The sequence below is a fragment of the Porcisia hertigi genome, chromosome 24 (assembly GCF_017918235.1).
Source record: "Porcisia hertigi strain C119 chromosome 24, whole genome shotgun sequence".
NCBI lineage: Eukaryota > Euglenozoa > Kinetoplastea > Trypanosomatida > Trypanosomatidae > Porcisia > Porcisia hertigi.
Window position 1 is genome coordinate 1 of NC_090583.1, and position 26,616 is coordinate 26,616.

Genomic DNA, 26,616 nt, shown 5'->3' on the forward strand with positions numbered 1-26,616 from the left:
TCTTCTGAGTACTGTTGCAGTCAGATCGCTTTGAGGCTGTCGGCCACGACATTTGTGTGGGCTGTGCACGCGCATCTTGCGGGGCAAGTATTGTGACAACGGGAACTCTAGGAGAAGAAGCGCCCTGTCTGGAGTGAGCACGGGGTAGTTATCTGCCCCGTCGCTGTGATGGTGCTACATCATGTTGATGACCATAGGTGCTTGCCGTGGGGTATAGGGACCGGCAGGGATGCGCGCACGTGTTTTTTTTTCGGCCTTCTTATCTGTTTTTTTTTTTCGCGTGAGTGAGATGGACCCTCCTGATGCTTTTTATGTATACAACTACTGTTTTTTTGTGCGTGTGTTGCGGCTGTTTATTGACGCACATGTCGAAAGATGTCTTTTTGTTTTTCCTTGCGCAGTGTGACGTAATTTTTCTGGAGGCGTGGCTCAGTGATTTCACTGTCATGTTTTGAGATCGTCGTTTACGCATCTGCAAGTCAGCGTAAACTAATGTTTGTATATTGGTATGTATATATATATATATCTGCACATCCACGGACGTGTGTGTGTATACATATTGAGTACATGAATGAAGAGCCGTAATGGTATATGCGCATATTTGTATCAAATTAAGCACCCAGTGGAGGAAGGGGGGCGGGCGGGGTAGAGAGGAGAGGAAGAAGCTACCCGTCCTCCTTTGTTTCTCCGACTTTCTTCTTTAAGCTACTTGATTTAAGTTTTTTTGTTTTTTTCCGCGTGTGTGTCTCTGTCTTTGGTGGTGACAACGATATCCCCCCTCCCCTTAGGAGGTTTCTGTGTCGTTCTTAAACACTACTGTCGATTCTCCTCTCCACCTCGTGGCTCTGACCTTTCCACCGTCACACCACCCCTCCACTCCCCTCCCCTGTCTTATCGGTGCTTTCATGATAGTCTTCGCGCTCTCACTGCACGACTGCTATCCCGGTGGAGGGGTGCGTCTCCCCCTTGCCGAGACCCCATGGGCCTACTCTTCCGCTCTGTCCAGGCCCTATTTGATCACACAAACGAGTAATAACACCCCCGTCGCCGACTTTTTTTTGCGTCTTAATGCGCACATGTGCTCATTCAACCTCTCCAACTCCCCGACTTCGAACCCCAACGCTCCTCCCTAGCCCTTTATTGCTGCTCTGGACTCCCCCCTTTCCCACCCGTCGCTTCTTGGCAAGCGTAGACACTTGCGTCGGACACCCTCCTCTTCGCACTCCCCCATGTGAAACGGGAAGGCGTACGCTGACTGTGTAGTATTGAGCGGGTCACTCAAGTGCATGCGCACCGCGCACATTGCCCCCTCCCAACCCCCATACTGGCCGCATACCACCCACAGCTCTTTATCTCTCCCCCCATTCATCACCACCTCTCTGTAGATAATGACAGCCTCTGCTACCCCTGCCTCCTCGGCGCAGTCGCCTCCGCTTGTGATTTACCTCAACTGCGATGTAGGGATGGAGCGGCCTTACCGCATCTCTCTGCCCGCCAGCGTTGATACCTTGGCAGAACTCTGCCAGTACCTCACAGCCCGCCTACCCTTACGCCCAGCCGAGGATACAACTGGGAGGGGATATCGGTTCCTGTACACCATCACAGGCAAGCCTCTCTGGCGCGTGAAAGAGTGTATTGATGCGCGCACGATTGTGGTAAGCGTGGGGCCCGGTTTTCTTGCGCGGCGCCTGGCTGGTCTCACCGCGGGGCCACCGCCAGCAGCACCAGCAACTTCGGTGGTTGACATCACATCCGACACGCCAGCAACACAATCAGGCATCGAGACCAGCTTGGGGGAAGAAAGGTCACCATCCGCCTCACCCCCGATTAAGCAGCCAGCTGATGTCAGGTACAACACGAGTGCTGGTGGTGATGGCCGCGCGTATTGCGGCAGCGCCGACTACTACTCAGTCAGCATCACGCCCAGAAAAGGACATACGGCCTTTTCTACCTCTCTAGCCGGCAGCGCGGCAGGGAAACAGGCCAGTGTAGATGTCGCTTGGCCACCCGACTCGCCTATGCCCCGCCCCTCGCAGACGGACGCGAGAGGGCGCCTCCTGAGCATCACGCTGAGCACGGCAATGCGAGGGCGCGCGTCCTCTGGTGAGGGGCCGATGTCGTCGCAGACGCCTCCAGAGCTCAATGGCCTTGGCGTAACTCCCCATCTTGCAGAAGGCACCCCAGCAGACCGCCTCTTCGCCTCAGCAGTAGCCGCGGCTGGACCCGCGCCGCCAAATACGTCCACGGCAGGGCCTCGCACAGACGTCGTGGGCGGATCGACCTCACATGGACAGGCAGAGTCGCCGGGTGCGCCGCGTACAACCACGGCGTCGACGTCGCGTGGCATGGTTTTCTTGTCGCACAGAACGTTCCCCCTGCCGCCGCGCCCGGCTTTTGTCAGAGCGTCCTCTCCAACTGGTAGCCCCTCCGTCCTGCAGCTACACCAGCAGCCCCTCACATCCACATCTACTTCCAGCAGTTTGGATTATTTTCTTCTGCGCAAGTGGGCTGCATATCAACGACTGCACAACACCTCCCCGATCGACCTTGTCGCTGGCGAGGCCCTCTCGCTCTTTTTCAATACGCTTACCCCGAAGAGCGTAACAGCTGGCGGGGCGCCATGTCGCGTGCTTGTGAGTGGGCCTCCTCGCAGTGGTGTTTCCACCACAGCTTCGCTCTTAGTGCGCCACTATTTGTGGACGCTGCAGTTCCAATCACAGCACCCGTTCCACAATTCGGTACTACTTGTCCTCGATTTCCATCTGCTTTTCGGGCCAGCAACAACGGCTGGGGTGCCGGCAACGCCGCCATCACCGCTGCTGCTGGACCTTTGCGCACTCTACCAGCTCATTGTACGAAGCGTGATCGATGCAGTGGTGGCGCAGCGGCCGGCACTACGGGGGGCAGAGCAGCTGTTGGCGCAGCTGTGGGACTTGGTCATAAAACCCAACGCTCAGCCGCCAACACCGCCGGACTTCACCACGTTCAGCCAGGCCGCAGCGTTGGTGGGAGTCGAGGTGCTGTCGAGATGGACAAGACTCGCCCAGGAGATGTACCCCATTCTCCAGGCGGCGTGTCGCACACCCGCAGTGCCCGAACTTCGGTCGGCTGCAATAGATCTTATTTTCTACGCCATCCCCGCCGAGTTAGCCTCCTCCTTGAACTTCTCGGGTCTGTTTTACGTCCTGGATGGATTGGCACAGGTAGCAGGCTGCTACGCGGATCGCTTGACGCGGCCAGCCGGCGACCTCGGGCCGCTTCTGCAAGCCATCACGGCAGATCCCCGCACTCACCTTCTCATCGCGTGGCCGTCGACGCTATCACCTCAGACCATCTTCCTGCCAGGACTAACAGCCCATGTGTCCACCATCGGCCTCGTGACGCGTTCTGCGCTAAATATGACACAGTTTCCGCAAGTACTGCGCTGTCGTGAGAGGGAGTACCCACTGGAAGTATTCCTTGGCTGCCCCGGCTATCTCTCTATTTTGTTAGCTTTGGCGAAGCCGTTCCGCAAGACACTGTCGATTCCCACCACAGCCTTCTCAGCGTTTTATCAGCAGAACTACACGAAACATGTTTCGAGAGAAACGGACGGCTACGCGCTCCGCGTCGACACCCCTGCTGCTGCCAGTGTATTGGATGCGCTTTTGCAGCTTGTGCAGACACTGCCCCTGTGCTGATTCGCAGGTGAACCCCCTCCCCTCCCCACTGGTGCTCTTTCTGTGTTGTTGGCGTGTTTGCCTATGCAGGTGGTTATTATCTTTTTGTTGTTTTGGACGGCGCGAGGCTCAGGAGGTGGTGAGAAGAGCTCCAGGAGGACAAGAGCAAGAATGGCGGCGCGGAAGGAAAAATTATCCCGCTCACTATCCAGTGTACTTCCTTGCACGAATCGCACATCCACTGGCTCAACTCGTTTGTGTGTATCTCGGGTGTACATGCAGCCTTAGATTCTTTTTGGACGGTCTGCTTCCTTTCTTATATGTTCTCGGAGCTCTCTTTTCGGGATTTTCATCTTTTGTTTTCTCGTGTGGCCTCGCTCATGAGCTCATGCTTGAAATCGCATTTGCGCGCGTGCATGTGTGTGTGTGTGTCTGCGCACGATGTCCTCTCGATTCTTTTTGACGCAGTGCGCTTCTCGTTCTACTTATTCGAGAAATTCAAAAGAGGAGGGGGCAATCTCTATTGATTCAAATAAAAGATGAGTGTGCCACCTGTGAACCATCTCTCGCTCGTCTCCCCCCATCAAACCAGCCATACATGCCTCGTCCACCATCGTCACAGTCACAATCATGAAGTCATCCGCCCCTGCCTTCCCCCCCCCTGCATTAATATCGCTTCATATATATATATATATACGCCATCAGTACCAATAATACGGTAGCGATTCTCGCCCCTTCCCCACCCGTCCCTCCCCCCTCCCCCCTCCCCCCCCTTCCTCAGCTAGTCGCCCCGTGTTCTTCGCGCAGAGTGCGTGAATACAAGTGCGAGTGACCGTGAGAGCGTAAAGGAGTCACACATGGTTTAGACCAGGGCGACAATCTGCGCTGTAGAACAAAAAACAACCACGAGAAGATGCCCAGCGATGCGAGCCGTTGGTGTCTCATCGAGAGCGATCCAGCGGTGTTCACAGAGATCGTGCAAAGCATTGGTGTGAAAGGGATCTCCGTAGAGGAACTTATTATGCTGGACTCCTCGATACTGGAGCAGTACGAGCACGTATACAGCCTTGTGTTGCTGTTCAAATGGAACTCGTTGGAGCAGGCGTCGCAGCTCGGCACAGTCGTGAAGGACGCACCAGTTTTCTTTGCCAAGCAGGTGATTGACAACGCCTGTGCCACGCTCGCCATAATGAACACGCTGTGCAACTATTCCGATCAAGTAGAACTTGGGCCCAAGGTGCAGAACTACCTGGGCTTCTGCCAGGACCTTGACCCCGAGATGCGGGGCTCACTTCTGGACAACTTTGATGAATTGCGCGAGGCACACAACTCCTTCGCCCCACACTCGGCCTTTGAAGAAAACCGGCCGTCGTCAAAGGAGGCGGATGTGTATCACTTTGTCTCCTTCGTGTACCGCCACGGACACGTTTGGGAGCTCGATGGTCTACAGGAAGGTCCGCTACAATGCCGCGAGGCTACGGACGCGAACTACCGAGAGGCGCTGGTGGACGTAGTGCAGCGGCGTATCAACGACGTTGCGGTGAGGGACACCAAAGGAACTGGGCAAGGAATCTCCTTCTCCCTCATGGCAATTGTCGATGACCCGATCACTGTCCTGGAGAAGAAAATTGCTGCTCTCAGGGCAGAGGAGAAGCCAACGAAGGCACTGGAGGAAGAACTGAATGATATGCAGGTGCAGCGCAAGAAAGACAAGGAGGCGAACGTGCGGCGCCGTCACGACTACACTGCCATGATTGTGACGCTCCTCAAGTCTCTGGCGGAGCGCGCCAAGCTAGATAAGATTATCGCGGAGGTGCAGGGGAATGTCTCCCAATAAGACAGCTCCAAGCGGACCGTGAGCGTGCTGTGCATATGTGCGTGCTTCTGTAGTAGTAGTAGTGTGGTGTGGTGTACATGTAAGGCGAGGGCGCGCCATCTCGCTTGATGGCCCTATTTGCAGTTCCCTTTAACTGCCCAATGGGCTCCACCATTGGGCGAAAAGCGTCCGTGCGTTGTATTGTGTGTGTGTGTGTGTGTGTGTGTGTGTGTTGTTGTTGTTGTTGCTGCTGCTGTTGCTGCTGCTGCAGTTTTGTTGTTGTGCTTTGTTCGCTGTTGTATCCTGAATGTGGATCCGGGGGACCTGCACGGAATCACCTGGCTGGCATCGCTCATGGTGCATGCGTATATATGCGCAATCCTGTTCGCTTGCCCGTCTGTGTGTATTCGTGGCGCTCTCTGAGTGCTGCCGTCTCCCTCGACCCCCATCCCCTCCCCAATTCTCTGTGTGTGGGCGAAACGGCGTACAAAGCAAATTGGCACCAAAGCGATGAGGTGAGAGGGGTGCGCCATTGAATGGCGGCGCTGTAGAACAGGATGGACAGCAAGAAAAAAAAGGAGGGGGGGGTTGTGGCAGACTGTGCATTTGTCAACCCACAACAATTCACCCACCCACGGCCACACTCTCTCTGGTGCCATTTTGCGCAGATGCACAAATAAAGCGCTCATTTGTACACCCGAGAGACGACGATGCATGCGTACGAGTGCAGGTTCTCATCTCTGTTGTGAAGTCGCGTGTGGGGAGGGGGATCGGCGACGAAGGGCGGCCTCCATCCCGCGTTTTTAGTCGTTCTCGTGCATGGGAGCCTCAGAGAGGAGCGACGAGATGACTCACCGAGCTGCTCTAACCTCGCCCACTCTGTAGAGACTCGCGGACCCTCTTGTTCTTTTTTCTTCGCGGCACTGTCTTTCTGGAACTTACCCCCGCCTCACACACACACACGTATACACGCGGCACACGTGCACTTGGGGCGGGTGTTTGTATTATGTCTCTCCAACATGTCCTTTACGACAGCATTGATGCGAAAAAAGGGTGTGAAGAGGGCTCGCAACACAAACGTGCACGCATGCCCCCCCTTTTTTTAGTCATACTCTCTTTTATGTCGTCTTGCGTGTGTGCGCTTCTGTTTTCAGCGTTCGCGCCAACCTCTGCAACTCCCCCATGCGAAGGCTGCTAACGCTTCGCACGCTTGTCTCACCCCTTGTGCCTTACACTTCGCGCTCCCTCTCCGCGTCTGTCGCCCCGAATGAGGTGTGCGCGTGTGGGGGTGTACGCGCGACGTCGCCGTGCCGTACCCTGACGACGATCCCCGTTGCCGCGGCGCGTTCCAATGTACGTGACACCACTTCTTTCGAGTTGGAGAGTGAACTCTCGCTCGCGCAGCAGGACCTGCAACAGCCACACCCCACTCTTCACCATATTTTCTCCAATGCGAAGTTTGCAGTCTCCGCAAAGCCGCGATATGCTTCAACACCTACACCATCTCAAACCGCCTCCACGCTGCACCCTGATCAACTGAGGGGGGTCTCGTCGACGTCGGTGTGCGCGAAACCACTGCCTACCCCACTTTCAGCGCCATTAACCCCACCGTCACAGAGCCCCCCGCTGCCTCTCGCGGGTTCTCAGCTCGCCACGCTTCCGACTCTTCTTCGGCGTCCACGGTGGTGCAATGTGCTCCATGAGCGCTATACCGCAAGTGTGTCCGGGTACGTGGATGCCTGTAATCAAGTGTTGCGCGATATCTTTAACACGTGGGAAAAATGCGTGGGAAGCCGCCGCCGAGAGGAAAGAGTTCAAGATCATGCAGAGAAGTTTGAGGAAGACAGTCACTTTGCCAAACACGTTGGTGCGCTGCTGCGTCACGCACACGCCGATGCACTTCTAGTCTTGTTGGAAGGGGTGACCGGCACACACGGCGGTAGTGAAGTGTGCACCAACGGTGGTGCACCTTTTTGCTGCGCGCTAATCCTGCACTTGGTCGAAATTCTCGCCCGTCGGTCTGCGGAACTGAGTGGGAAGCATATGGCTCACCTGAGCCGGCTTCTGCTGAGTTGTCCTCAGCTGCTCATCACTGCTCCTTCTGCACAAGGCAGACGATCGCCGGAGCTCGTGGCGACGATCCAGGAGCGCGTCTGGGAAGTCTTCACGCTCTTGTGCTACGCAACGCGTCGGAGTTTGCGCAGGCGTCAAAATATCGACTGCCTCGAGGCGTTGTTGTGCGGCGTTTACCTGCGAGTCTATCACAGCACTGCAAGTGCACCGCACGGCAGGCGAGGCCGTCGTCGCTCATGCAGGATCCCTTCAATGCCTCGGAGCTCCGTTGACGCTATTGATGGCGGCGGGCAACGCCGGCACACATTTCTTATAATCCCTCCTGGTCTTGTGGCAGAGGTACGGAAGGCAGCTCTGTGTCACCTCGTACATCGCTCCTTCCTCAACTCCGCCCCAGCCAAGAGCCGTGCTGCCGAGGCGACCATCGGGGAAAGAGCCGACCTTCTTCTCGCCTGGGCACTTCTCCTGGCGCGGGAAGACATGGACCCAGTCGTGCGCGCGGCAGTGGTTCACAGACTACGCAAGGGCCCCAGGTTGGCAGACAGTGGCGCACCCTCCGGTGCTTTGTCGATGTTTCTTCTGTCGTGGCGCCGGCTGGCCCTTGGTCTCGAGGCAGTGCCATCCCCGTCTGGAGTCGGCAGGCAGCGCAGTGGCACTGTGCCGCCTGCCGGTGCTGAGATCTTTCAGCGAGTCGACCGAGCCGCAAGAGACACGGACGGGTGGGCGGTATCGTCAGCAGACCGTTGCCTACTTGCTGTGTTGCTGAAGCGCAGCGTCACGCAGAAGCAATCTTTAGGGGCGCTGTCGAGCACTATGAAGCGTGCATCCTTACGGGGAGTAGAAGCATCGCGAGTATACCCGGAAGGCGCGGTGGCACAGCGTGTGCTGAACGAAGGAGCCGCAGCACTGCAGGCATATGCTCGCCTCCGGTGGGGCATGCCTTGCATCGATGAGCCGGAGCAGCTACTGTATGGTGATGCACCACCAGAACTGGACACGCTTCACGCAGCAGGAACTCAACGAGGTGCTTGCATGTCCGCTGCTGAGCGTGCGACTGTTGAAGAATGGGAGGATATCCTAGAGACTGCAACAAGTGTCCCGCTGCACGCATTATGCCTCGCCGAGGTCCTCTGCGTGCGCCTTATGCGATGCTTTCATAGCTGGAAAGGAGTGTCGCCCGAGGGTTCGGTACTGCCTCGCGCCTCGATTGACTCCGGACAAGCGTTTCTAGCGACCATGACAGTCTCGCAACAGCGTCGTATTTTTGCTGCAGTGTGGAGGTTGGCAGCTTATACACGTGCCGAGGTGGCTACGACTGCGTTTCTGGATCTGAAAGGCGAGGCACGCACCCCGTGGGAAACGTACCTGCCCAGCGGAGAAGACAGCCAACCCCTCTCCATCGCCGAACTATTCAGTGCGCCGGTGTGGCCGCACATCCACAAAGGCACGTGTTGTTCACTCATTGGCGTCCTGTGCCAGGATGCAGAGGGAGCAGTACGTGTGGTGCGCGAGTGGATGGCCTATCGTGAGATGATGGCGCTCCCTCTCTCCCTCGCAAGCATCCAGCGGCTGTGCAAGTGGCTGGTGGCGCTTCCAGGACCGATGCATTCCTCAGAATTGGTGAGCGTGCTCCAAGAGTGGGCAGCGATGGAAAAGAGCAAGCTCAGTGGAGCACAATTACTTTCCCAAGCATGTCTGGCATCCTGGGACCAGGTGATGCGAACAGCGCTCGAGCAACACACCGCACAGGCACTCTTGGCGGGGTGGGAAGCACCCTGCCCTGCTCATCTCATGTCAACGGTACAATCTTGCTCCCCCTGCGGTCAGGAGCTGCGCTGCACATATGCCGGCATGACGGGCCCTGCCTCGGCGCAGTTGCGACGGCTTCAGTGGATCTCTGAGGCTAACAGCAGTGCTGTTCGAGAATGGCGTTGGAATATGGGCATTGCATCCTCGCCGACGGACTGGGCAACGGTAGACCGATCTGCGCGTTCTTTGCACCCCACCGCAGAGATCCCTGCTGCGGTGCTTCTGGTCCAGGCGACGGAGGGAGACCTCACTGACACGGAAGATGAAACAGTTGTGCAGCTGCTGTGCCGACGCTACTTTCCTCACTTTTCCGATTCCAATATGCTCTCCTGGAGTGATCAGCTCGTCTGCAAAGCTCTTGAAAATGTTAGGGTAACAGCGTACAACACAGGCACGAACCGGTGGATGGATAGTGCTTTATGTTTGCCTCCTTGTGGCTTGCCCGAAGCAGACGGCGACGCCCACGCGCGACCACCTCGATTGGGGTATTGTTGTGAGGCTATTGTCTCTGCACCTGTTCTGCACTATCTCCACTCTGTGCGGAAGAAGACTGTGTCATCAGACACAACAATCACTGCAATCTTTAGCCCCGCAGAGCTGGCCGATGCGCTTTGGACGCTAGCTGCGTATACCAAATCCCTTGAAAGAGCCCGGCACGCCGGTGTAGACGATAATCAAGGCGGCAAGGGGGCGGACGGCCATCGACTTTTGTGGGCCGCCGCTGCCTACGTAAACTGCTTGAATGATGCATGGTGTCTTACTACGTCGAACGCGGTGTCAGCAGCGTCTGCACCTTCGTTTGACAAGGCCGACGGGAACACGCTGCTGGCGTGCTTGCCCATTTTCTATCGTTTTGCACTACACCTGTACGAGGCTTTACTGAGCGGCAAGGACAAGCCTCTCAACAGTGGGAGTGAGGCATTGAGGATTATCCCGAGCCTCCCTAGTGAACTCCATGCGGCCGCGTTTCGCGTCATGGTGAGCAGCCCAGACATACAGAGGCACACTATCGATCACACGCTGCTGCTGGCTGACTGCGTTTCTCGCAAATGGACTGCTCGAACAGCGTCAGCGGTCTCATGGGCCGATGAAATACCCACCGTCTGCGTGCCTCTCTCGGTTTACCAGTTCGTGCTCGCCACGTACGCGGCAAGTCGGACGCCACTCCCACAGCGGGTGCGGGCTTGCTGCGAAGCGGTACTCCGTCGCGAAGAAAAATCGCACGCATCGAGAGGGGCAAAGAGGGGGGGGGGACACTTGCGTGATTCGTCCCTGGTCCTCTCTCTCTCTCTTCACTCCAACCACCACACCTGACACAGCATCCTGACAGGGACCCGCCCAGGATCAATACTGAAATATATGCACAGAACCTCTTGCGCAATCAGGGAAGCAGCAATCTGAGTCGAGACAGAACCCCCCCCTCACCCCTTCCCCCTCACTCCACCTTCAGGTATCAGGAAAGTAAGAAGAATGGTAAGGAAAGACGGGGGAGTGGAGTGGAGTGGAGTGGTGTGCGCCATACGTACCCGCTCATGGACTACAGCGAGGGATTCAGCCCTCCCCTCTCCTCCCCCTTCACGCACTCAACCCACACAACTTCCGCCGCAAAAAGGTCTTCCGCACAGCGTGTCAAGCAGCCCTCATCCTTCTGCCCTTTGAGCCGATCCTGAGTTGCGGGGGTGGGGGAGGAGGCACAGAACCCAGGCGCCTACCAGGTGAGGAGGTGTCAGGGCGACGCATCGCTGCGGGTGACGGCGATCAGGTTCTGTGTGGTGGCGTGGCGTGGCGTCGGTGCGACCCGCGACAGTTGGGCGCGCTTGTACCGTGCGTGTGATGAGCCGAGTGTCCAGTGGACTTGAACGGAACCCGCCCAGCCATTGCTGGCCTGCTGGCGGTGAGCCTGAGCCACCACAAGAGGTGTCGGGCGAGTAGGCAGTTAGGGGAGTGAGGGGGGGGGTCTAGTGAAGGTGTGGTGCTGGTAAGCGATGTGGTCCCGGTATGTCCGCATAGACAGAGCGACGAGCTCTGAAAAGAAAGAAAATATGCCCGTTGTTTTTGGTGTTGTACTTTTTCACTTGGAATTCGTGCTGGGGTACGCCATTATTCTCTCCCCTCTTTTGGTTGTTTGTCGACTGTTCTTTCCCCGGTGTGCACATCGCGCCCTTCCTCCACCCCCACCGCCCTCGCCGCTGTGCAGACTTTATCCCTTAACATGTCATTTTTTTCGGTCCTCGTTTACTTCTGGGCGTGTTGTCCACCTCATTGTCACCACCACCACGGCAACCACCGTCACGTATCTCCCCTTGAACTGTTGCTTTTTATGCCGTCCTCCCCCCCTCCCAAAACACACACACACACACACAGCCACAAGCGTGTATGGGTAGATGTGGAGTAGTGTGAGGAGAGCGCCCTGCATTTTTTGAGAAATGACCACCATTGTAGAACCCCACTCACCCCACACCCCTTTATCATTCCCTACACCTTCGCCTCGTTGACTAAGCAGTGGATGCGCTCTTGTGCGTATTGCAAAGCGAAGATGGCGCCCAGAAGGAGGGCTTCACACGTTACACTCAGGTGGGCTGTGCTACCACATGCCGCTTGTTTGCCCAAGTGGCTTTTTCTCCTTTTGGGGAGAGGGAGGCTGAGGATGAGGGCTACTCATCCCCTATACGATGAAAGCGAGGCTGTATTCTCTCCTTGCAAAGGACGAACTCCTTCGCCCCCCGCCCCCTCCCGGATCCCCCTCTTTTCTACTATTTTACCATTTTTTGTCATTGTCGATTTTCTGTGCGTGTGTTGTCGTCGTTTTGCCTTCACCACCACCCCTCAATCGCGCTGTGCAGCTCTAGAGGAGGATCGAAATGAAGAAACAAAAACGGAAGAGAAACACATCGAAAAACAGTTTTACACAGTTTGGGAGGGGGGGCGGTGCAGTTCGAGGAAATACGGTACTTGGCGCATGAGTGTTGCATCCCTGTCTCATTTACTCTCAAACAAGGCCTCAGCGAGTGTCGTGTCCCTTTGATCTCCGTATTCGCACTGTCCGAGTCCTCGACGAAAGTCCCGCCGATTCGCCCCGCCTCATAACCTCATCTGGTGTGACTGGATATGTGCAAGGACGGATTGTTCCGCCCCCCCCCTCCCCCTCACACACACACACACCTGCCTGCTTATACACCGACACAGTTTTGCGCCTCTCCTCTTGCACATGACCATGCATTCCGCTATTCCCGACGCCTATACCCTCGGGTAAAGTCCTCTTATTCGCCCCCTCCCAGAACTCTCCTTCCCTTTTTTCTACGCACTCACGAAAACAACGGCGGGGGAACACTAGAAAAAGGGGAAATATATAAACTCACCCGTGCCAACCCCGCACCCCCTTGACACCCACATACACAACCCCAAAACGGTGATCCCTCCTCGTGCCCGAATGGCGGTGGCAGTCATGAAGCTCCTCTTTACCTCATACACGACGCTGTGCATCCTGATCATTTTTCTTAGTACCCTGTGCTTTTTCTTTTTGCGCTCGAAGTGCAAGTGGATTCAGCGATCTACCACTGTTCTACGACTCAGAAAATGGGATGCGCGGCGTGTTTCCCTACGATTCCATGAACGTCTGTTCAGTCGGTGCTGCATCGCTACATTCCTAAATCTTCGCATCTGCAACATGAGGGTCACTAGTGTCACCGTCTTCGAGACTGTCCTCATTATATACTGTCTATTATTTGGCATTTCCTGTTTACACAGGTTTCATAAACAGCCGGATAACATCGAACTCTGGACATACCAAGAAACGCATTTTGAACTCACTTCGATGGGGCCCTCGCTCGTCTCCCCTGTGCATGACCCGCGCTCACTGAGCCCGTACGGGCCGCGGTCGCTCCGCACCCTCGCGCACTTCTGCGGCCGACCCACGGCCAGCAGCTACGACGGCTACACCGGTGTACCTCACGCGGCGTACATTCACCACGACGTGGAGAGCGACCGCTACGTGGTGCGCGTATTCGGCCGCGGCGGTATGCGCGTGGATGAGCGGCGGCGCAGCGGCGTGGGTCGCAGCACCTACGAGGCCTTCTGCGCCGCGCCGCAGAGCGTGCAGCGCGACACGCCGCTGGCACCATCGCCATGGCTCGACGGCGAGGCCAACTGGCAGCTCGGCGACGCCGGCGCAGCCCCGCACCACACCACCAACGGCGCCTTCAACTTCACTGTGCGGCCCCTCGCCGTCCCGCACGCCGCCGCGGTCGCGGCAAAAGCCACCGGCACCACCACCACTGCCAGCAGTCGCACAGACGATGCGGACTTCACCAAAGCGGACCAGGGCCTGCGCACGCACTACCGCCGCTACACGCGCGACGAGCTCCTGCAGCGCCACGCGCACCTGGATTTCATCTTCTCCTACGTCAACGGCAGTGACGTCACGCGCGGATACACGAAGCCGTTCGCGAAGTCGTGGGATTGCTGGAACATGATCGCATCGGCGCAGCTGCTGTGGGGCGAGATGCAGCGTGCGGACGACATCGACGCAGACGCGCCGCGCATCGCCGAGGACACCTTCAGTCGCTACATCACTGAGCTGCTGTTCGTGTCGTCGAGTCCGTGCGCCATGTCGGAGCTGCTGGCCGACGTGGGCGCCGGCAAGGACGCGATAAAGCGCGTGGAGGCGTCGCTGTGGTGGGCCACGAGGCACCCCAGCGAGCCCCAGGGCGCGCCGCCGCCGCCGCCGCCGGAGATGACGCTGACGAACAGGGAACTGCTGCGCGCGCTGGGAGCGGACGGGGATAGCGTGAAGCCGGACGACATCGATGCGGACTGCGACGAGCTGCGCCACGCGATGCGCGGGCTGCTCCGCCACACGCGCACCTGGCACCGCGGCCGCATCGTGGTTGTGACGCCATACGGCAACGTGCCGCTGTGGCTGAACCAGAGCCGGAACTTTTTCATGCGTTCCCTCTACGCCGCCGCCACGGCACGGGCTAAAACGGGGGGCGGTGCCGCTGACGGCGACGACGCAGGAGTGCTGGGCACTGCCGAGGCGCGCTTCGTGAAAGAGGCAAGCACCGGCGAGCTCCACTATACGCGCATTCACGTTGTCGACCAGCGCGCGCTGATGCCGCCTGCGCCCCTGACAACCGTCAACAGCTTCACCATTGAACCCTTTGTGTACCGCCTGCGCAACGCATCCTCCATCTTTGTGTACATGAACGACGACTACCTCATAATGAAGGATGTCGACATCACCGACTTCGTCAACGAATATGGAGGACCCCTGTTGCGCATTCGGTTCAAAGATCCCCTCTATTACAATGAGAGCAACACAGACTACTTCCGCCGTGGTCTCGTGTTCAACACAATGTTGATGCACCGCGATCTGGACAAGACACCCGCGGACCTGGAGGAGCTTGTGCAGCCTGCTGCCGCTGCGGCGGCGCTGGTGTCAGCGGTGGGCGAGGAAACCGCTGTGCGGCGCGGCATCGTGCGTGCGTCGTGGGCGACCTTCACTGCTGCCGTAGACGCGCGCGCGAGCGTGGTGGCGCCGGGCGGCAGCGCGCAGGCCACGAGCACGGCGTGCGCGAGCAACAGCAGCGCTGAGGTGTGCGCGTGGACAAAGTGCGCGTGGGGTGCCGCTGACGGTGCGCTGGAGCATGGTGCGTGTGCGATGCCGCGCGTGTCGGTGGAGGGCGAGCCGTCGTGGACCGCGGACGCAGCGGGCACCTTTGCTCTTGTACCTCCGTCAACTGAGACGCCACACAGTGGCGAGTGGACGTGGGCGGGCAAGGCACAGATGCCGGCGCTGGTGCACTGGGGCCGGCGCGTGTTGGACCGCACCACGGCCGACCTCATCGCACCGCGCTACTACCTCAAAGCTCGGAAAATCGTGGCAGCGGAGGAGGAGCCCGAAAGGGCGCCGCCAGCGGAGCGCGGGGAGGAGTTGGCGCGCGCCGTTACGGTCATGGGGCATCTGCTGAGTATGATGGGGCGTCACTCAGAGGACATAGCCGCTGCGTCAAGCGCGCGTGCGCTGATGATGCGTTATCTGGAGGCGTGGGCGAGTCACATCGCCACACACGAGTTCCCAACGCACCGAATCTTCAAGACTCAGCCGCGGCTGCGCAAGTACCGCATGCGGCTCGACAGTCACGCCCCCTATCCACAGTGCCGACAAATGTGGGGCTACATCCACAAGCGCTACGCGCCTGACCTCAATCTGAACATGCTCATTGCACGCAAGCGAACCACGACGGACCTGTTGCCGCCTTCGACGCACACGGCGCACATGCTGCGGCACCCGTGGGCTGCGTCGAGCCAGTACCTACCGTACCTGATGGCGAAGCAAGCCTGGCGCATGCAGCGTGGTGCTGGGCTGTCACCGCTGGGCAACGAGACGCCGGTGTTCCCGGTGGTGGACGTGGCGCTGGACAATGAGGACGGCTGCGCGCCAGCCACATACATCACAGAGGCGGAGATGTCTGCGCGCTACCACGAATTCCGTGATGATCGGGACTGGAACAGCAAGACGATGAAGAAGATTCGCAGCTACATCGGTAAAAAACCGTTCACGAACATCAACTCTAAGTTCAGTGACAATGCTGTTGGCGAGACGCTGCGCGACTTCCTGGAGGAGCTGTTCCCCACCCCGATGCTGCTGGAGCGAGACTGGTACCCGTTGAGGCGAAAGAAGCTCTTGAAGACAAGCGACCTCTCCGTATCTCTGAGCCTTGCAGGGGCAAGCCACACGCCCGGGATACAGTTTGTGCACTTGAACACCAATTTCCAGCGTCTGATGCACCTGCCGCTGATTCTGGTGAGTAACGACGAGGAGGGCTTCTGCCCGCTGTTGCGCAGCCTGCGGCACGCGCTGCCGGACTTCCGCGGGCAGCGCGTGGTGAAGGTGCTGGTGCCGCCGGAGGACGGCGTGTCGCTTCGAGCGGCGCGTGCTGGCCAGCGACACGCCTACCGTGAAATCTTGCCGGTGGCGCGCTGTAGCATGGCGGCTGGCCGGATGCGCAACGTGACACTGTCGGCGGGCAGCAGCGTCGCGGACGTTGTGCTGGCGGGACTGCAGGAAGCGCGCAAGGGCGTGGCGGGGGCTCAGTGGGAGGCACCGGCACTCGTGGAGCTGCGTGGGCGGCGCGCAGTGCAGGCGCTGGTGCTGGACGCGCGCACGCTGCATGCCGGTGCGGCCAGCTTCACGGAGCTGCCGCACGCGCTGGCCGCACCGGCAGAGCTGCTGGCGCACGAGGATTTCGCAGAGCACCTGCTGGACGCCGCTGCACAGCCACTGGTGCGCTTACCCACGGTCGCCGAGGCGTCTGCCGTCGCCGCGGTGAGGCCGCTCGCGAGCCCCAACACGCATGAGAAGACCGCCAGAGCTGAAGACTTTGCCGCGAGTGTGCTGGTGCTGTCGGAGGCAGATGCGAGGGTGCGTCACACGCACTGGGCCTACGGTGCCTCCGAACACGACCTGTTGTCTGCAATGCCACTGCCGTATGACAAGATGGAAGACATGGAGGAGGTGGTGCAGTGCCCCGACCCCCTCCCCCACACACACACACCTCCGTCAAGAACTTCATATCTCCACAAACAGGGCAACACTTACTTCCGTGCAGCAGGTGCTGTATCGCTTCTCCTCCTTTCGCCTGTCTGTCATTGATGAACATCTCCCACCACCCCCGAGGCGCCCCCCCCCTCTCATAGACCCCACCACCCAACGACACCTAGACGCATATATTGCGCTCCATAGACATTACATCACCCTCACGCACCTGCACTGTGAGTGCACGCCTCACTATTTGCGTCCCACCTTTCCTCGCTGACTCTCTCATCCTCTCATCCCCTCCCTCCCTCCCTCCCTCCCCGGCATATTCCAGTGTGTGTATTTGTGTGGCCTCCTGTCATGCTACACACCTCACCGTATGAGTGCGTTGACAACTGACTGACGTTGCTGCCCTGGCTCTGGATCCCTCCTCCTCCCCCTCCCCCCTCTCAGCACACACACACACAGTGAATGAACTGCCAGTGCGACCATCCCGCGCGCTACCACATCAGCCGTGATGGCAAGCCGTGCTACACCTGCGCGCTCGGGCGATGTCGCTTCTACGCACTGGCACCCGTGCAGTGTGACGGGTACACCCGCTTCACGCTTGGTGCTCCAGGATCCCCACCAGTGGAAACGGGCGTCGTGGTACGTTTTGAGGCCTTGGTGCACCCCGTAAACAAAAGCGATGACTGCTTCATGATTCGTGTCCAGGGGGAGCCATCGAAATGGGAAACGCTTCGCCTTGCCGTGTTGCAGGATCCACAGTTTGAGGGCATGTGGTACACAGCCGGGAGGGGGGCTTTCCTGTACCCTATGGCGCAGTACACCCGCCTTCTCGCCGCCCTCAAGACACGGCCACTGCCGCACACGTCGCTCGAGGAGATCCCAAAATTTTACTTCCGCTGTGTGGAACGGATGCGACAACTTCCAACGCAGTACGCAGAGGATGTGGCTGCTGGCCGCGCCTTCCTACCCGACACAGAGGACCACCTGTACCGACTCCTGAAACCGTTCCAGAGGGACAGTGTGCGCTTCGTGCTGGAGCGACACGGCCGCGCCATGATCGCTGATGACATGGGGCTGGGCAAGACGGTGCAAGCCATCGCTATCGCTCACCACTACCGGGACGAGTGGCCGGTTCTTGTTGTGTGCCCCATGTCGCTCATGGAAAACTGGGCGAAGGAGTTCAACAAGTTCTGCGGCATCCCATTCGCTCGCATTGCCATCTTGCAAGGTGCCAAAGCAACAGCAACGAGCCTCCACGACGTGGTGATAGTTTCCTATAGCTCCTTGAAGTGTGTGGAGCACGCCCACTTCAACGTTGTGATTCTCGACGAGTCGCACTACATCAAAGCCGGTGCAGCAAAGCGGGCGCAGCAGTCACTTAGGCTCTGCCGCGAGAGCCGTCGCGCCATCCTCCTCTCGGGCACGCCAGCTATGTCACGACCCATTGAGCTCTACGCGCAGTTGCAAGCAATACAACCAAACATCGTGCCGAGCAAATCTCAGTTTGGCGCGCGTTACTGCAACTCCTTCGTGAGTCGCTTCGGCATCGACACGACTGGCCACTCCCATCCAGACGAACTACACAGTCTGCTGCGCCACTATCTGATCCGCCGCACAAAGCGTGAGCTTGGAAACGAGTTGCCCTCAAAGTCTCGCCAGCTGCTCTACATCTACATAACACAGAAGGAAAAGAAGGCACTGGAAAAGCAAATCGTTGCATTGCGCTGCAGCCTCAACTCTACCTCGGCCGCTGCTACTCGCTCGAATGGCTCGCTTGCAGACAGTGGTGGGGGTGTTGGGGGTGACTGGGCTACGCGGGCACCAAACGCGTTCGAGATGAAGTTGTCCACCGCACGGGCCAAAATCCCCGCGGTACAGGATTACGTCAGCAGTATTGTAGAGCAGCATCTCGACTCCGGTGATAAGCTAATTCTATTCGCGCATCACCAGTGCATGATGGAGGCGCTCCGCAGCACCGTTGAAGCGGTGCGGCCACGGCAGCCCATCGACTACATTTATATCTCAGGCGACACCCCGCCAGCGCAGCGCGAGCCCGCTGCGGAGCACTTTCGAACAGAAGCGGCATGCACGGTAGCAATCCTCTCCATGCAGTCCAGCGGCACGGGCCACAACTTCACGTGTGCCTCCACAGTGGTCTTCACCGAACTGGACTGGAACCCCAGCACCCATCTTCAATGCGAGGACCGTGTACACCGCATCGGCCAGGCGCAGCCCTGCCATATCAAGTATCTACTCGCCGAGGGCACTTCCGATAGTGTTATCTGGCCACTGTTACAGACGAAGCTGAGTGTAACCACGGCCATGTTCGAGACGTCGAATGCGACAGGAGCAGAGATACACCTGCACAATGGTGCGGACAAGCAGAACGTTGCCCGGCGCGACGTGTCGGCGGTAACATTGTCAACACCATCGACATCGCAGCAAAGCACGCTAGACCGATTTCTAACGGCTCAGCCGCAGCCGTCGCAAGAGGCGACCATTCGGGAAGAAGTGGATGCGGCGGTTGCGCCAGCGCGGGTATCGCCGCGTGCCAGCGCCGATTCAAAGCTATCGACCGTGCACGCGACGCACGCGCCGCTGCAGAGAGAGACCCCGCCGCTCCTGCTGACGCCCACCAACACCTCTTCACAACAGCGCGTCTCTCCGAGTCCCATGAACACCCCCATCTCCGCCTCACGCGGCAGCGCGATCGGCAGCGGCGTCCCATCCGCTACGACGGCGCCGATGGCACCGCCGCTGGTGATTCCCTTCTCCGAGATGGGCAACGACTTCCTGGGGGTCTCTGCGCCGCATTTGAGCATTTCCTCCACATCGCGTCGGCCGCGTCTCTCAGCCGGTGGTGGCGCCAACACAGCGCATCCGACCACGCTGCCGTCCTCGCACTCCGCAAACGCACCCGGCCATACATCAACCAGTGCCAGCGCTGTATCTGTGCTCGACCTCATGCGCCAAATGCCGCCCAGAAAATCCAGCGCGACATCGGCCGTAGCGGGATCTTCACGCTTGGCCTGCGCTTCCGCCGCCCCCTTGGTCGTCGACCTCACTGGGACCCCCCCAACGGAGCCAGTAGTGATGCAGGAATCATCACTGACGCCATTGCGTCCCACAACAACACAACCACATCCGCCTTCATCGCCTGCGTCTCTCTCGGTGTTGAGCGCTTCCCCTATAGCCGGGTTTGTGGTCCAACCACGTCGCACTGTCTTCACTTTTTCTAAAACCGATCCCACGACCTCTACAAGCACAACGGCTGAGTCGAGAGTGGCGAACAACGTTCCCGTTAGCCCTTCCCTTCCTCCCCCACCACAGGAGCCACTGTCAGAGGCACCGAAAATAGCCGCTGTACACGTACCGCTGAGGCCTAATCTGCAGCTGAAGCGGCGACGCACAGATGCCGAAAGCAACAGCGGCGGCAGAACCAGTGTGTGCTTCCGCGCTACTGGAGGTGATGCATGCACGTTCGCCGTAGCCGCTCTCGCACCAACGGAGATGCGCTGCGCCGCGGAGACGGCTGCTGCCACGGATGCGAGTGGGTTGGCGACGCGGGGCCACTCGGTATTGCCACCCGTGCACGCCCAGTCATCGATGACGCCCCCTATCATGCCAGCTGCGTCGACCTCGTCATCGACCTCCTCCGCGCCATCGCCTGTCGCCTCTGCACCGAGACGGACACTTTTCAAGTTGGTGAGTACCGTGACCGGCCCTTCATCTCCCTTGCCCGCCGCACCCCAGTAAAGGCATCCACGACAACTCCATGGGCCTTGAATAGCCTCATGCATGTGGAAAGAACCGAAGGATGTTTGAGGGGGAGGGGGGTATCCGTACATGAATCACAGACGTACGCACGTAACGATTGAGAATGCGACCCGTACCCTCCTCGCGCCCTCACACCTCTGGGGGCGCCGCAACTCCTTATGGAAAGGAAGACGGCGTAGATGCACGCGGATGCCTGGTGCGGAGATGTCGCACCTCCTATGTGTGGCAGCGCGGTGGGCGCTGTTGTGCAACTCAAACGCGCGCACGCGCGTGTGCGCGTCTTTGTTGCCGGGTGTGGGTGCTAAGGGGGGACAGGCCAGGCTACGGTAGACTGGGGCTGGAACAGCTCATGCCTTTCACCTCGTGTGAGTTACGAGGTGGCTGTTACACTTTACCTGTTCCCTTGACGTGTACCCCGCGTCTCGCTCGCCACCCGCCCTCTCTGCAGCTCCACTTTTTTCTATCACGAACCGGCCGCCGCGGCCGCTTCCATGCGCTTGCTCATATTCGTCGTGGATACAAAAACAAACAAAAAAAGGAGTGATTGGAGATGACGACAACGATAATGAAAAAGAGGCCGGTGCAAAGTGGGCAAATGAATTTGTGCATGCCTGCGTGTGAGTCACGCTCACAGACGCCTTGGCTGCATTGCTGGGGAGTGTACTGGTGCGTTGCAACGGTGTCCCCTCCAACCCTGCGCGCCCGACATCGACTAGATTTTCTTGCTTTTCACTTCCCTCTCCGCGCGCCCCCTCGTGGGTCGTCTCGGCTTCCGCCCCTTCTCCTCCCCCCATCCCCCTCCTTCTGGGACCAGCCTCAACCTCATACATTCTGCGTGCTCTCTAGTTGCTACACAGGCACACACGCCCCCCTCCCCCCCCCACACACACAGAGAGAGACACAGCATGGACGTCGCCCATGATCGCTCGCTCGGGTTCGTGGGGAAAGAGATCTTGTTCCGCAAGATCGAATTTGAGCGCTATCGCAAGCCGCACGTTGTCGAGTACCCCCGAAGTGCGATCGTTCTCAACCCACAGCACACACGGCGGCTCCGTGATGCAATGAACACGCAGCGGCAGGGTGGTGAGCACAGCAGCACCGATGCGGGCGACGGCGATGAGGCGGTGGCGCCCTGCGGACACTCAGACAGCGACGGTGACAGTGACGACGACGACGACGACGATCCGCGGCGCATCGATAAAGCGACGCAGCTGTGCTCTGATGCGCAGTTTCGCAGCAGCTTACAGCTCCGCTGGCAGAACATCACACCTGTTGGACTGGGGCTCATGAACCTTGGCAACACGTGCTTCGCGAACAGTGTGCTGCAAGCACTTGCCCACACCCCGGCGCTGGCGCAGTACTTTATGAGCACGTTCCGCTCAGCAAACAATCAGCTTGGAACTCCCTTTGACTTCGCCTTCGCCCTCGCTGAGACGTTTCGAAGGATGCAACGAACCCCCCAAGGCGGCGGTGGTGGTGGTGGTGGTGCGTACCGACCTGGACACATCATGAGCAACCTTCGCCTTTTATCAAAGCACTTCTCAATTGGACGTCAAAGCGACGCACACGAGTTTGCCGTGCAGCTTCTCTTCTCATGCCAGAAATCACTGTTGCACCGCCTCGTTGGCTCCAAGAAGGTGCAGCCACGGGTGGCGCACACCACCGCGCTCCACCGCATCTGTGGCGGCTACCTTCTCTCACAGGTGACGTGGTCGCGCCAAGATGAGATTCAGCAGCTCCTGCGCGCAGGCAAGCATCAAGAAGCGATGGATTTAAAGATGGAAGCAAAGCAAGCGGAGGGGAAGCAAGCACAGCGCGCCTCGCGGAACGGGCTCGATGCACAGACTCTCTGCTCCAACACCTACGACCCTTTCACCATACTTTCAGTGGAAGTGGCGGGCAACACGCTCCATCACTGCCTCGACAGGTTCTGCGCCGTCGAGGAACTCGATGGCCGGTCCTACCTATCCCCGCGTGATGTTGGCGTCCGTGCACGCAAAAAGTTTACTATCCACGTCGCGCCGCCGGTGGTCGCCATTCACGTGAAGCGCTTCGGCCCTACAGGCAACAAAATAAACAAACATGTGCAGTTCCCACTGGAATTAGACCTCACACATTACTGCACCCCACTGCCGTCGTCATCGTCGTCGTCGTCCCCACCACCAGGTCACACGCAGCCGCTCAACGGCACGGCCTCCTCAGAGACGGCGAAGAGACCTGATTGTCAGTACGAACTCAACGCCGTATGCGTTCACGAGGGACGCTCCATTGATTACGGCCACTACTACACCTTGGCCAAATCCTCGAACGGCATGTGGTATGAGTTCAATGACAGCCACGTCAGCCGTCTTTCGGAAGACCAGCTACAACGGGCACAGGCGTACATGCTCTTCTACTCCCGAAAGCCCATCCCCGTCGCTGGGAAGTTGTTGTCACCTCATCAGAAATCTAACACCAGCAACGGCACAAGACTACGCGGTTTTGCGTCCCCCGCCGTCACAGGGCTCAGCGAGGGAACAGCAAGAGAGGAAGACGGGAACCTTGGACGAGAGGTGAGTGAGTCAGAAGTGCAGGCACTCCTGGAGAAGCGCCGTGCCGAACAACGGCAGACGAGCAACTTAAACGGCAGCCCATCCCTCACGGCTGCCTCGCAGCCCCAACGCCAGTCTGACGCTTTTGGCGACGGCAATACAGTAGGCCACGGTGTCACGGCTGCATTGTTATCGAATAAGTCTGCCCGGGTGCAGACGTTCAAGCGAATGCGAGAGGGTTTGCCAACAGACTCGGATAGCGACGGCGAAGACGACAAGTCTGACGGCGCATGTGCACGCCGACCGCCGACCCAGCTCAATGGACAGGGAGCTCAGAGCAGTCACGGTGAGGCAAGCATGGTACCTCCACACTCGCGAGGGGGTGACGAGAACGACGCCGCAGCGGATGGAGAAGCGCGGCTCAAGAACACCGTCACCACCAAAGTGTCTCTTTATGGTGGCCTCATCAAGTCGATGAAACGTGTACTGACGCGCGATGCCGACGCTGGTGCGTCCGACGACGCGACAGCGCCACAACTACAGCAGTGCCGACAAACCCCCAACTTTAGAGCTGGACGCCACGCAGTGCAGGCACTGCATACGCGCAAGGTGCTTAACACCCCCGAGACGGTACAACGGCCGGCATCGGCACCAAAGTTTCAGCAGCGAATCCGTGATCCCATGTGGGAAATGGAAATGGACCGCGGCAAGCTGAAGAAGGTCAAGTCCAAGGAAAAAACACCCGATTTGTTCGAAGGTGTGAACCCGTTCCAGGAGGTGTCGAACGGTGGGTTCAACACTCGCGGGCGGCCGCGTCGCGATTAAAAAAAAAGAGTGCGTTTTTTGAGGTGGCGGTGCAGCTGTACATATATACGTGTGTGTCTGTGTGTGTGTGTGTGTGAGAGAGGCCGCCACCCTGGTGTAAGGATGTGTCGCTCTCCGCCGCCGCCACCACCACATACATTACACGAGCGAGGGACCGATACGGAACGTGCTGCTGCCATAAATGGCCTCATTCTGCTGGTACTCAGCTGTCGCTACCACACGGAGAACCCCTCCTCTCGTGCACCGCGCGGCATATTTAACCAGGCAAATGGATTTGCTTTTCATCGTTTAAGTTCTTACGGGTCCTTTGTGTCTCGCTTTTTAAGTAGCAGTAAGTCTGCGACGGTGGCAGTGAGTGATGAACCCCTCCACCCGACCTACACACGCACGCACCGCCCTCCGCCCTCCCCCTTTTTTGTGTGGACGATAGAACACACCGTAGCGGAAAGGTAGTCTCTTTGCGTTGATAATGAGTGAATTAAACAATGGCACCGCTCTTGATGTGTGTGTGTGTGTGTGTAGCAGCCTTTCCATGTATTCGTGCGAGTGCATATCTGTGCATCTGTTGGCGGCAGAACCCCGAGCGAGTACATAAAACCACCGCCATAGCACTCTTTATATGTACGTATACAAACGAAAACAAAAATGGAGGAGTGGGTGGGGTGGGTAAGAGAATGTTTTTATTTACATACATCTTCTGTTTTTTTTTGTTGTTTCACTTCACACGGTAAAGAGAAAAACAAATCGCCGTCTGCAGGAACGGGCAAACAGCCGTAACTGAAGACGCTGGCCTATGAAGCAGTGTTGAACCCCCACCGTGATGAATCACCCCCTCCCCCTGTCCCTCTGCGCTGCAGCATGTCTCTCCACTGACACCAAATGGTGGGGAGGGAAGTGGAGGGAGAGAGGAAGTCGGGGTACTACGGAAGAGAGTAGCATGTTCAATGTCGTCTTCGCAGCATTCCTGGCATCTTGCCCACCCCACCCACTCTCACTCCCACTATACATCTCCGATAAAAAAATATTTATTTATACACATATGTCTCACCATCTTTGCTTCTCGTTACCCGAAACGGTTTCGGGGTGGAATTTGATCACAACCAAAATCATCACCTCCCCTCACACATGTGCGTGCTGACGGACGCGTACTTTGTCCTGCACCTACAGCCTCCAACGCTAATTAGGATCCACTCGCTTTATCATACACGCTCCCCACCGGTCTCTCATTCTGTGTATAACTTCTTCACTGCCCCCAACTGACATTATAATCCCTTTGAAAAATGATGCGCCGTGCAATCGCTCAGCCAGTCGCCCGCCGCGCGGCTGCCGCGTCCAGCGCGCTCGTGGTGGCCCCTCGTCAGGCCTCCACTGTGGCCATCTCCGTCCAGGGTCTGCACTACGTTGGTACTGGTCTCGCTGCCATCGCACTTGCTGGTGTCGGCATGGGTATCGGTACCATCTTTGGCTCCCTCCTCATCGCCTGCGCGCGCCAGCCAAACCTCACCAAGATGCTCTTCAACTACGCCATTCTTGGCTTCGCCTTGACGGAGGCCATCGGCCTGTTCGCGCTGATGCTCGCCTTCCTCATGCTCTTCTCGTAGAGTTCTTTAGTGGTGGTTGCCCTAGAATCGACTTGCGATCTCTTCTTGACAATGATGTAAGCTCGGTGGTGTTCATCTGAGGACGTAGCAGAGAGGAAGAAAGAAGAGGCAAGACAAAAGTGTGTCATGTACGCGAGAAAAAGAATGTGTGTATGCATATGCGAATTAGTATCTTCTTTGTTTTTTTTTTGGCAAGGAGTTTGTAGAACTATTGCTGCTCTGGTGGGATACCCAAGGCGGTGAAGAGAGCAAGCAAGAAGGTTGGCGTGTCTGGGTGAATCCATGTTCCTGTGTCGGTGTGTATGTGGGGCCATTCTTGGGCATCCCCGGTCGCTGCGATTCCACCCCCACCCATTTTCTTTTTTGGTTGTTTTGGGGGCCTTTAATTGGTTTGGATGTCCCTTCGACTCTCAAGGTTGCTCTCTTCACGCCCCGTTTTCCTCTTCCCCTTCCCCCATTTTCACTGGCTGCCGTCTACGTGAGCGTCGAGGTATACTGCGTCGTAGTAGAATAGGGAGAGCCGTGCGCGTGTATGAGTCTAAAACCTTTAATTCCTAAGCATATTCTTGATATTAAAAAATAAAAACGGAGCTTCCTCCTTCCCCCCCCCCCCCCCTTACACACACTTTCACTGAGTTCTATGTGATGGTGCCCTCACTTTGACAAAGCTCTGACATAAAGTGTGGCCCATATGTCTTCCGTCTGTGTAGCCGTACGGTGAAGGCGGTGTGGGCTGGTCAGACGAACGCGCACACAGACCTCTTCCATCCCCCCCCCTTCCCTTCCCCTCGCCCATCCCCTGAACGTCGTGGCCCTTCTCGCTTCCTCTCGTGGATGCTGCAAGTAGAACATATATATATATAAATATATATATATATATGTATAGCCTCAGAGAGTGGCCAACTGTTCTTTTCTTTTTTTATTCTTCATTGGAGAGGCAGCACTGCTCTTAATTCCTGACACCACCACCAACGAAGGA

At 58.0% G+C, this 26,616-nt stretch overlaps 7 protein-coding genes across 7 annotated transcripts; all 7 read left to right on the forward strand.

Moving 5' to 3' along the window:
* Positions 1 to 1,463: 1,463 nt before the first annotated feature.
* On the forward strand, positions 1,464 to 3,680 carry JKF63_05536 (uncharacterized protein; the record flags this gene model as incomplete). Its single annotated transcript, XM_067901494.1, has 1 exon — positions 1,464 to 3,680. The coding sequence occupies one exon, from the start codon at positions 1,464 to 1,466 to the stop codon at positions 3,678 to 3,680; it is 2,217 nt and encodes a 738-aa protein (XP_067756760.1).
* Positions 3,681 to 4,572: 892 nt separating this feature from the next.
* JKF63_05537 (uncharacterized protein) lies at positions 4,573 to 5,496 on the forward strand (the record flags this gene model as incomplete). Its single annotated transcript, XM_067901495.1, has 1 exon — positions 4,573 to 5,496. The coding sequence occupies one exon, from the start codon at positions 4,573 to 4,575 to the stop codon at positions 5,494 to 5,496; it is 924 nt and encodes a 307-aa protein (XP_067756761.1).
* Positions 5,497 to 6,657: 1,161 nt separating this feature from the next.
* Positions 6,658 to 10,671, forward strand: JKF63_05538 (uncharacterized protein; the record flags this gene model as incomplete). The annotated part of the gene is made up of 1 exon (XM_067901496.1): positions 6,658 to 10,671. One exon carries the CDS (start codon positions 6,658 to 6,660, stop codon positions 10,669 to 10,671), a length of 4,014 nt encoding a protein of 1,337 aa, XP_067756762.1.
* A 2,116-nt stretch (positions 10,672 to 12,787) lies between these two features.
* On the forward strand, positions 12,788 to 17,011 carry JKF63_05539 (uncharacterized protein; the record flags this gene model as incomplete). The annotated part of the gene is made up of 1 exon (XM_067901497.1): positions 12,788 to 17,011. The coding sequence occupies one exon, from the start codon at positions 12,788 to 12,790 to the stop codon at positions 17,009 to 17,011; it is 4,224 nt and encodes a 1,407-aa protein (XP_067756763.1).
* A 354-nt stretch (positions 17,012 to 17,365) lies between these two features.
* On the forward strand, positions 17,366 to 20,659 carry JKF63_05540 (uncharacterized protein; the record flags this gene model as incomplete). Its single annotated transcript, XM_067901498.1, has 1 exon — positions 17,366 to 20,659. One exon carries the CDS (start codon positions 17,366 to 17,368, stop codon positions 20,657 to 20,659), a length of 3,294 nt encoding a protein of 1,097 aa, XP_067756764.1.
* A 926-nt stretch (positions 20,660 to 21,585) lies between these two features.
* Positions 21,586 to 24,036, forward strand: JKF63_05541 (uncharacterized protein; the record flags this gene model as incomplete). The annotated part of the gene is made up of 1 exon (XM_067901499.1): positions 21,586 to 24,036. One exon carries the CDS (start codon positions 21,586 to 21,588, stop codon positions 24,034 to 24,036), a length of 2,451 nt encoding a protein of 816 aa, XP_067756765.1.
* A 1,280-nt stretch (positions 24,037 to 25,316) lies between these two features.
* Positions 25,317 to 25,637, forward strand: JKF63_05542 (uncharacterized protein; the record flags this gene model as incomplete). The annotated part of the gene is made up of 1 exon (XM_067901500.1): positions 25,317 to 25,637. One exon carries the CDS (start codon positions 25,317 to 25,319, stop codon positions 25,635 to 25,637), a length of 321 nt encoding a protein of 106 aa, XP_067756766.1.
* Positions 25,638 to 26,616: the final 979 nt, after the last annotated feature.